Source organism: Trachymyrmex septentrionalis, unplaced genomic scaffold (genome assembly GCF_001594115.1).
Source record: "Trachymyrmex septentrionalis isolate Tsep2-gDNA-1 unplaced genomic scaffold, Tsep1.0 scaffold60, whole genome shotgun sequence".
Taxonomy (NCBI): domain Eukaryota; kingdom Metazoa; phylum Arthropoda; class Insecta; order Hymenoptera; family Formicidae; genus Trachymyrmex; species Trachymyrmex septentrionalis.
In genome coordinates this window covers 5831967-5843023 of record NW_017305779.1, presented here as the reverse complement: position 1 = coordinate 5843023, position 11057 = coordinate 5831967, and the positions used below count along the sequence as shown (strand labels likewise).

At 39.1% G+C, this 11057-nt stretch overlaps 1 protein-coding gene across 4 annotated transcripts in view; it reads left to right on the top strand.

Annotated features, from left to right (window-relative positions):
* Positions 1–11057, top strand: part of LOC108752601 (Down syndrome cell adhesion molecule-like protein Dscam2) — a 167804-nt gene that overhangs the window by 153420 nt on the left and 3327 nt on the right. For 2 of the 4 annotated variants that reach the window (XM_018493539.1, XM_018493540.1), the window contains exons 15-24: positions 705–844; positions 1577–1740; positions 2567–2781; positions 4109–4702; positions 5450–5719; positions 6166–6620; positions 7240–7513; positions 7819–7977; positions 8406–8560; positions 10339–10561. In XM_018493539.1, the coding sequence (XP_018349041.1) occupies positions 705–844; positions 1577–1740; positions 2567–2781; positions 4109–4702; positions 5450–5719; positions 6166–6620; positions 7240–7513; positions 7819–7977; positions 8406–8560; positions 10339–10561 (2649 nt within the window). The remainder of the gene's footprint in view (positions 1–704; positions 845–1576; positions 1741–2566; positions 2782–4108; positions 4703–5449; positions 5720–6165; positions 6621–7239; positions 7514–7818; positions 7978–8405; positions 8561–10338; positions 10562–11057) is intronic. The other 2 variants (XM_018493542.1, XM_018493543.1) reach the window with 1 other exon arrangement.

The window sequence follows — 11057 nt, the reverse complement described above, 5'->3', positions numbered from 1 at the left end:
CACATATACTGTGATCAAAAAGTATCCGAACTTTATTTTTTAAAAATTGCGGGAAAACTGCAAATCAAATCTCTTTGCTTTGCTAAGTTGATACACATATCCTTCACATTTGATAAAAAAAAATCATGGCGTTCCTTCAAGCCGTTTGAAAATGACAGTTGTTTATGTCAGTGAAGATTTTTATGCGCGGCGATTTTTATCGAGCAAAGAATTTGTTTGAAATTTTGTGTTACGAACGAAATTTCGTTCGTGACGAAAAATTTCAAACAAATTCTTTGCTCAATAGTTTTCGGTAAAAATCGCCGCGCATAAAAATCTTCACTGACATAACAACTATCATTCTCAAACGGCTTGAAGGAACGCCATGATTTTTTTATCAAATGTGAAGGACATGTGTACTTAGCAAAGCAAACGGATTTGATTTACAGTTTTCCCGCAATTTAAAAAAAAAATAAAATACGGATACTTTTTGATCACAGTATATCCAGTATATAAATTAGTTTCGAATATCTAATTTTGCAATTTAATTATATATATTTATACAAATAAATTCTTTTTGATCACAGAGTATATAATCCAAAATATTAAAAGAGCTGATAACAGCTCATATGGACAGGTATAAACATAACAGCAGCTTCATCTGATCGACGTTTCCATTGACCCGGGGGATTAAATTACCGCAAGATGATCGTTCAATTTTGCAGAAGTATGGCACGACCACACGTTCCACACGACGGTACCGGGGACACGTGCTCGCGGCCACGTGAGCGGTTTGCGTCCTGCGGTCACTTACCAGTTCCGGATGTACGCGGACAACGAACTGGGTCGGAGTCAAGCGAGCGACGTAGGTATCGGGGCCAGGCCGAACATTTACAAGTCAAATCGCACCCTCGGACGATCGTATTCCTCGCCGACTAGTCGGTCGTCATCCCCTTCTCCCTCGAGAATTAAAACAATCGGGGCACCGGTGTGTGACGGGAATCGAGCCCGATCGATATTTTCCCGCGCGCATAAAAAAAAACTATCTCATCTCGAAACGTATCCCTCTCTCCGTCGTCTCTTGACCGATGTGCGGCTGCATCGTTGGCCTGGATTTAAATTGCGCTCCGCGCTGCTCTTTCGAGCATATCGACCCCTCTCGCACTTTTTTTTCTTCTGGAAAAGAATTCGTTTGCGCGTTTAAGGATGCAGTCTGCGTAACATCCGCCGCAATGCTTTGAAGCGAAATATCGAAGTGCATCCAGCCAAATTCGTTCTGTGTTTCCCCCGCAGATTCTCCCCAACTGCGATCTGCGTTTCACATGTTTCCTTAAACACCGACGTGACGGCTGACATCCGGATTTTATATTGCACTATATGTACTTTTTGAACGATTGCTGAATCTATGTCAGTTTCACAAAAGAATTTAATCCGTCTTTATTTTACAATCGTCTCTTTTTGTAATTCAAATTCGTTACGAACAAAAGTGATAAAATACTTGCAAAAGTTTAGTGGCAATTAATGGGAAAAAAGAATACGCAGCGAAAGTGAATGGACCCATTAAAGATTTCGAAAGAAAATTTTATGGGCTTTTCAGATTTTAGAAACGACCACAGAGGGAGAGAAACCGGGTGGACCACCGCGAAATCTCAAAGTAGACCCCATCAGCTCGACCGAGTTCAACGTCACCTGGGATCCGCCCGATCATGATTTATGGAACGGCGAGATACTCGGTTATCATGTCGGCTACAAGGAACACAGGTAACGACCGAAAGCACTGCCGTTATTTTAACGACGTGGCTCGACAGATAGGGGGTTTGTTTCCTCCCTCGCGCGCGCATACATATAGGCACGCACACAGAATTCCAACTTCCTGTATTTCAGCCCACAGAGCTGATACCGTAGAATTCACGCGCCATTAATAAACGACGAGCTATCGCGGGGTCAGTTATTTATCCGCCTGGGGCAACGCTGACAAATCCTTGAAAAACTATAGGCTTTTTTTTACCGCCGCGTTTTGTTACATCGCTCCAGTGCGCTTTTGTTGTGATGCTTTTCCCACGAATCAGTTAAATTTGATATAAATTTTTTCCATTTTTCTAGAATTGTAAATTACATTGACTAGGTCATAATATAAATGATATTCGATGATGTAGCTTACGCGTCACGTTTCTACTTTTGATCTACTTTTTAACTTTCTCTATTATTAGATTTTTAATCGATATACAAGTATTTTATTTAATATGTATACAATCCGCAGCAACGCTTCTCACTTATTTATTATTTTATATAAACTGCATATTCTGGAATATTTATTCAAAAGATGAAGTTTCTGATTTCTTTACTTCATATATTGCATATTTTTTTTTATTACAATTTTATTTTAAGTTTATCTTGGTACTCTCTGTCACGTGTGTCATCTACATAAATCCATATTATTTTTACATTTTTCACACAGTAATCTAATACCAAGTTCGCCGCCGAAACTTTACACAAAGTTTAGGGTTAAAAGGAGACACTTGACACCCTTTCTGCAAACTAATTAATCATACAGGCCAGGTGTAACGAACACTTTCGTGAAATTCAGGTTGGGGGCGGAGCAATACACGTATAAAACTGTGGAAAGGCGGATCTCGACAGCAAGCGTCGCTCTGGGTTTGGCAAGAACATCCATGCCCGGACGTCAGCATCACTTGACGAACTTGAAGAAGTTCACGCGTTACAGCGTGGTCGTTCAAGCGTTCAACGTCCTCGGACCTGGTCCTATGACTCAGGAAGTTGTGGCGTCAACACTCGAGGACGGTAAGCGACCGTGAAAAAAAGCCCCGTCGATCGATTCACTTTCGTCAAAGACACCGCAAAGCATGTTTTTACTACAGCGCTGACGAAAATATTTTAAATTAAAGTACAAGTCGAATGTAAGCGTAAGTGCCTCTTTTACCATTTCTCAATTTTCTCCTCCTAGAAACTTCGTTTATGCTTCTATTACTGTCTCCTTACATTCAACTTATGCTCTGATTTATATTTTTGTCAGAAAAACATCTAGCTAGAAAAACAATTTCTAAATCATATTGCAAACTTCCTAAAATAGTTAAAATAACGTGAAAATATGTCAATCTTAAATTTGTTTGGTCCAGATTAATTTTATTGAGTTTCGGTGAAGTGGCACATTTATCGTAGGTTTCCCGACGAATCGAACAACGACGAAAATATGCACATTGAACGCCAACGGAATTAACATATCTGATACGATCGATCGGCGCGTTCGCGAGCTCGGGAGAACGAAATTCTCGTCTAGACGGCTATTTTTGCGTCAGAACTCGACCCGGGAGGCTTCAAAAATTCATGAAGAGAATAATATTCGCGCCTTCTCGCGAGCCTATCACGAATTCCGCTATGAATACCGACCGCATGCGGCTGTGGCTGCACGACTTCCTGGATAAATAATAAATTCAGATGCGGCACCCGTGCTCGCAAATAACTTCTTTAATCTTATCCCCGCCGGGGAAATGGCGGACCCGACGAAACTTTCAAGTGCAAGCACTCCGATATTTTCGATCGTGGAGAGGCAAACATCCCCGCGACTTACAACGGCAACGGTATCTCTTTAAAAACTTTCCTCCTAAACCCATTCTTGAAATATTCCACGCGTATAGTCATATTGCGCTCGAATATACGACGAATATCGACATTTTAAATGTAGTACGAGTTTTACGAGCTGCACCGTTCGTATTTCCTAAATTATTACTATCGTAAAAATATATCCAATTCACAGCAATGTCATAATTTTCATTAAAACATTAACATACGGATAAATATCTATGTGTGAATATATATATTAGATTACTATTCTTTTATTTTAAATGCATAACTAAAATAGTGCTACGCTGCTTTTATTTCTAGTATATTTAAATTTGTTTAGTCTTACATATTAAAATGTAATAATAATAATCTATTAATCTTATTTAAAAAATAGCAAGTATCATTTTTAAACAACGTATAAATGTTAAATGACAATATTATTTACATAATACGCATGTAACATATCAAATTTTGATATTTGCAATATAAAAGTTGATGGATTAGTTTGCAGGATAAAACCTTTGAATGAAACTTTGAATTTTTCTAGTCCCCAGCAACCCTCCTCAGGATGTGCGATGTACCGCGCTCTCGTCAACGTCCTTACAAGTTTCCTGGGAATCTCCGCCCGATTCCAGCCTGAACGGGATCCTGAAAGGTTACAAGGTCATGTGGGAAAACATGGACGCGCTGACGGAGTCTGTCAAACCAGAGATGAAGATCACCACTGCGCTAACTGTCGGACTCCACGGCCTGGAGAAATACACGAATTATTCGATCCAAGCCCTGGCGTATACCAGAACTGGCGATGGCGTCGCCTCGTCACCCCTTTATTGTGTAACCGAAGAGGACCTGCCGCAGATGCCGGCCGGTGTCAAAGCGGTTGTCAGCTCGGCCACGTCCATTATCGTTTCTTGGCAACCGCCCCTGAAAAGTAACGGCAACATCACCTCCTACAACGTACATATTCGTGGAATGGGATCGGAGGGTAAGTGGCACAGAAGGGCCCTGCCGCCGTATCAGACCAGCTATCAGGCCGAGGATTTGCACAAGAGGAGCCAGTACGAATTCACGATCGCGGCGGTCACCTCGGTTGGCGAGGGTCCGCAAACCCCGTCCGTCATGGTCTCTCCTTCCAGTGAAGGTAAAAAGATTATTTTTATTTCAAATTAGCTTCGAGATTACATGGTCTACTTGAGCTTTGCGATTTTCTTTTAATTTTTTATAACTAGGATAAAAATTTTTAATTAGGATTTAATTTTTTGCTGTGTACAAAAATGAATATTTATAGTCAGATTCAAAAGAGGAAACATATATTTCTAAACATTAAAAAATATAGCGTAAATTAAAACGGAATCTACATTCTGGATGTTTATTTACCTTATCTTATTTGTACGAAGATTTATACGTCAATATATTTCACACTCTATGTACTTTCGATATCCAGAAGATTGTACGAGAACGCGAAAGAGTAGTTTATAACATTGGTACATCGAAAATATGCAGCTTTACTGCAGTCGTGAAACTTGGAGCTGCTATTCGACGCACAAATTGGACTAGTTGCGAAAGTTTACGAAAGTTTTCAAGCGTCATTCAGAAACGATTCGCCCATCGTATAAACATCCGTTTTTCGGAGCTAAATAAATTGTCTACAGTCAACTGGTAATGACATACCGAATGCCGTATTTATTTGTTAATGAGTCGCGCGTTTTTTATTTTCTTCTCAGCTTCTCAGCAGAAAGTCTTCGTAAACTCTTTATAACAAACTTTAAATCTTTCCCATCATGAGACACTTTCTGAATTTGCTTCGCGTGGTTGATAAAAGCTTCGCTAACTTATCAACGACTATCGTGCCACTCAATAAGGATTCGCTCGACTTACTCTATTACAGTACGCGCCGCCATATATTCGTTCGGTACCACGCTTATCGTACCGTGGAAGCAAGATGTAACGCTGCCTTGTCAAAGCGTAGGCAAACCCGACCCCTCGGTTATTTGGAAGCAATGGGGTCAGATAGTCAAGCCATCCGCCAGGGTGTCCCTCCATACCGATGGATCTTTGCAGATCACTGAACTTCATAGAGAGGATAGCGGAAATTACACTTGCTTCGTGGAAAATCGCCATGGCTCCGATCAAATAACTCATCGTTTAACCGTACAAGGTAAACGCAATTTTTTCATTTTAGTATGATAGTCACACATGATTTATTATCAGTAATATATACATAATATCATTTACCCTAATTTAATTTTATTAATTATTAAAAAGTTAATTACAAAAAGTTCATTGTGCCACAATTAATTAATGAAATAAAATTACGTTATCTCTATAGAGAAAATAATATATATGTTTTAATAGTTAATTAAATTTATTAAATTCTAAATGATTTAATATAAATGCTATGTTTGTTTATTATTACATGTTTTGATTTATATATATTCTATTTTATCATTTTAAATACAAAACTAATACTGATAATTAATACATATTAATGTTAATATCTACATTTAATTTTTATTCGACCATAAATCAATTTTCTCTAAAAGCTTGTAACTTACAATCAATATCATAGAGAGCGATTTATAAATCAAAATTTGTCCTTTTCAGTTCCACCTGCGGCACCATTATTACACGCAACCAGCACCAGCAGCAATTCGATCAACGTACAATGGAAGAACGGTGACGATGGCGGTTCGCCAATTCGCGGTTACATCTTACATTACAAACGCGAGTCCGGCGAGTGGGAGGAGTTTAAGGTGTCGCACAAAGTGAGCAGCTTCGTCTTGTCACGACTCTGGTGCGGCAACGACTATCAGATGTACCTGACGGCGTATAACCGCATCGGCATGGGCAGACCCAGCGAGATCGTCAAGGCGACTACGAAGGGCTCCAAGCCGGATGACTCGCCTGGAACTGGCGACAAGTTTGTTACGGTTAACGTTTCATGGATCACCCTGCATCTCAGCACGTGGAACGACGGAGGGTGTCCCATAACTTTCTTTGAACTGGAGTACAGGAAAAGCGGCGAGGGTATCTGGACGCTGGTCTCGAATAATATAGAGGTATTCGAATGTGAAGAGATTTTATTTTACTAGATATATATATGTATACACAATAAAAAAAAAAACAAAGTTACTTATCTTTCCTTATAAAAGCGTTATAGAAATTATAAAAGTAAAAATTTTCCAAATTCAATTTGTCATCAATTTTAGTCAATTTTTTCTTTGAAAAAATGTCAAGAATCAATATTTGTCGCTTCCAATCTTTACGTAACATCGTATTTTTGTATAATATATTACACTTTAAATCTCTTTCTAGGAAGGATTCTAGTGACAAAATTTTACCTAAAATTGGGAAATATAAAGTATTATTGTTTAATTCTAAATTACTTCGAACTTAAAAATTATATCAACGGTTTGACATTCTTACTATAAAAAAAACAATTTTTAAATCTAATTAAAAAATAAAATAGCACAAAATATAAGATATGTATAAACATTTTATTGTAAAACATTTCAGTCACATAAATTCTTTCATAATACAGACATTTCGATATTGTTCTTACAAACATAATATTATCATTAAGTGCTATAATATTGATACTAACTTAAAGACGATTTAATATTTTACACGTGTATTACGGGATTATAATGACCTATATGCAACTTATATATTGTGCAGGTGCAAAAAACGTATACTCTGAGCGAATTGCAGCCGGGGACCACTTATGACATCCGCATAAGAGCCCACAACAATGCCGGTTCGTCGGTGGCTGAGTACAAGATAACGACGTTGCAGCCGCACATTAGCACGACCATGTCCGCCATCGAGATCGATCATTATATTCCTCAACACACCTCCGTATATTCGGATCTGAAGCTCATCGTACCTTTGGTGTTAAGTTCGTTCGCAGTTATTGCTGCAGCCGGTGCCGTCTTCTACTGCTTTCGCAAACGTTAGTCTGTCACATGCGCATACAATTTTCTCAATTATAAATAGCAAAAGAATTTGCATAATAAGTATAATAAGTAAAACACGCAAGAGTAAATACAGAATATAAATGAAAATAAAAGTCATTAAAATACAATAAGATTGGAAACAAGACCGTTTATGTTAAATACATTACTTTAAACACGTTTGTGATAGAATCGACAAATGACGCAGTTTATTGTAAAAAAAAATTGTCAATTTTGAAAAGAATTAATCTCGCTTATTTAATTTCGAAAGCGTGGTCATTATATCTTAAGATGTTAATTGCAGGTCCGTTTATGGGCGACATCGGGAGTCTGCATGACGCGCAAACCGCGGCCGCCCTAGACAATAAGCAAAATATGGAACAACGTGAACAGTATTACGCCACCGTGCGTAAGCCGTTACGCTCGCCGATTCATGAGATGGCCACGCTCGAGAAAATACCAGGTGAGATAAGCAGACCAACTTGCGTCAATGAAATTAAACTCGTTCTTTCCATAAAAAATTTACAGTGGCCTAGTTTCCACCGAGGGTTTAAACCGGATCAGAATGTAAGAACCAACCAAGTCGAGTATTCCCCTGTTACAGTCGAACGACAGGGGAATGCTCGACTGCAGTTGGTTAGTTCTTACATTCTGATCCAGTTTAAACCCTCGGTGGAAACTAGGCCTGTGATATAAAACAAATGCGGGGATAGAGAGAGAGAGAGAGAGAGAGAGAGAGAGAGAGAGAGAGAGCTCTCTCTCTCTCTCTCTCTCTCTCCCTTTCTTCTTTTTGTCTCCCTCTATCTCTCTGAGAAATCGAGATTGCGCGAGGGGCAAACGATTGCGGTCTGGATATCAGTATTAACAGAACGATATTAAACATGCTTGTAGAATATTCGGAAGATATCTACCCGTACGCCACGTTCCAGCTGGAGGAAAGTGTTCCTGCAGGAGGCGACAGTCGCTGCAATTCTGCCGCGCCTCTTCAGACCTTTGTTTATCACGACCCTCGTCTCTCCACTGCCGATACCCTTCAGTTACGAGAGGTATCGTCTACCGATTTATATTATTAGAAATGCCGTCTTTTCGCTGCACGTTTCTATCCCGTACAATTTCCGACCGCGTAATATTTTTATTTCTCTAATTATCTAGTTTCACGATTCGTTTGACTTGACTTCTTTCTTGAGATTGAAACGAATATTTCATACAATTTTGGTTTCGAAATAGCAGGCCACATTTATAATACCTTTTTTTTCCAACACATAAATAAAATAAACTGGATTTAAAGAAATTTTAGTTAAATTTTTTAATCCTTTAACGTCTACACTCTTTTGCAATTTAAAGTATTCTCGACATAAAATATAAAATTGATATAAATTACAAAAAGTCGCAATTCTATATAATTAAGATCGTGATGCTGACTTTGGGTACAACGACATAAAAACTATGCATTTATATTCAATCAGACATTGGCGCAAAACTTGCGGGAAGAAACGCGTGAGCATGGCAACCTGTCACCGCTTTTATCATTCACTTTCATACATTCCCAGCTTCGTTACACCTGCGACACCTGCGACAACTGCATGCGTACCCCGATCAATGCACCGAGAATATATCTTATCCTTGCGACATAAATCGGAATACTTAGCGATCTTCTATGCGAATACTTATAGGTCACTCGCATGCTCAAGATGAGTTTTCCAAGTTTCTTGTTTCGCGCGCGGTTAATACATGTGATATTACGAATTTTAATTTGCGCGCGAACTTTTTTAATTCTTTTCCAATTCAGACAACGTGGACTTCTCTGTTCCTTTTTTTTTTCGACTGCGAGCTCGTGACATCGATTAAGTGAGTACCATTACAAGTTACATTGTTGCGACTGCTGGTCCCATCGTTTCGCTTCGTTTCGCAATTGTCCTGAGACGACTCGTGAATCAAAGTATTGATTACAACAAACTAGACCTATCGAACGCCGTTCGCCATTTACACATATGCATCTGTCGCCGAATCTCGTCATAGCTTTACTAGCTGTAGCATAAAAAAAGACTCTCTCATGATTCATCGCTTCCGTGATTCCTAGTTCGATGAAGTAGAATAGCGTTTCTGTAGAGAAGGTGAAAGTTTATTACTCTTTCCCTTCACAACTAAGTAGAGAATAACACGAAATGTACATTTCTCGACTATTACTTCGAAATTCGTAATAGAAAAGCCATTAGCTTTATCTATTTTTTTTTTACTGTTAATAATAAATTATTAAAAATAAACTGTTAAAAATTAATCTGTCTTTAATTAATCTCAATTTAATAATGAATAACATCTTGGTAAAAATAAGTAGTGCCTGTAAAAAATTGATTGTAATAAGAATTAGAACATGTACGGTCTAAAATAAAATTCTTATTGATTATAATAAATTATAAGAGAAATTTACTTTCATAAAATACGCATAAATGTGATAGATGTTTAAATATATGGTAATTTATAATATTTTTGCAAGAAATCTTTTTTTTTTTTAATTCACAACCTGCCTAAAGATTGTCCGCTTGACTCATGATCAGCAAATCGTATACGAACATCTTCCACTCTTGGGATTCCCGCGATACGTCGACTCGCTTGAATACATGCAGCAATCCCGACGAGATAAAGTATTAATCTCAAGTCAGGCGGAAGCCAGTGTACTTACGATCGTCGACGATTCTGCTCTAATCTTGAGATCATTTCTCATGCGATCCGGTGTAGACACAGATCCACTGACGTGATCGGAGATGCGGTGGATGCGCGACACGCGGTGTACCATCTCATAGAAATCAATTCCGTCTGATTGCAGTCGGATTGCAACCGGTACACTAAGGTGCGCGGAGGAGGCCGTTCGTCCTCTGCGCCGTTGCACAAAGCGCACAAGGTCAGTCAGGGCAAGTCCGAGTCGGAGGAGTACGACACCCTGGGCTCGGACAGCGACACGGAAGTCGGGACCAGCAGCCGAACCGAGTCTTCCAATCACCTCGTCGATTCGCACCACTCGGCATCTGCGGCCGACTCGCGTGTCCACAGTATGCAATATTTTCACCTCTTTCTGTTTCTCTTTCTATCTCTTTCTCTGTGTTTCTGTCTCTCTTATTCTCAGGAGTGTAGCAGTAGGATAGAAGGCAACGGGTTTCTCGGATTAGAAATAAAGGCTGCGGTTTTTAATTCCTTTTTTAAAATTTTTATCAGTGCGTCCTCCCTGGAGACTCCAGTCCTACGGTATAATTTTTGCTTTCGGAAAATCCTATATTGTAAACATCTATATGTAAGCACTATATTCCGATTTCCATTTCCGCGTGGCTCGCGCCTTCCGCTGCTTCTAGCTGGGAGCACTTTCGTACTGTTGATATTGTAAACATAGAAGTTCGACGATCACGGTAACGCGTGCACGTTTGTTTTCCTGACCTAATTTTATTCCGACGCACGTATGTGTATGCGATATACGCTTCTTTGGTTGCAGTCTTGTCGCACGAATCGATTGTTATTGCATCGAGCAACGTAGATCCACGATGAAGTTCCCAA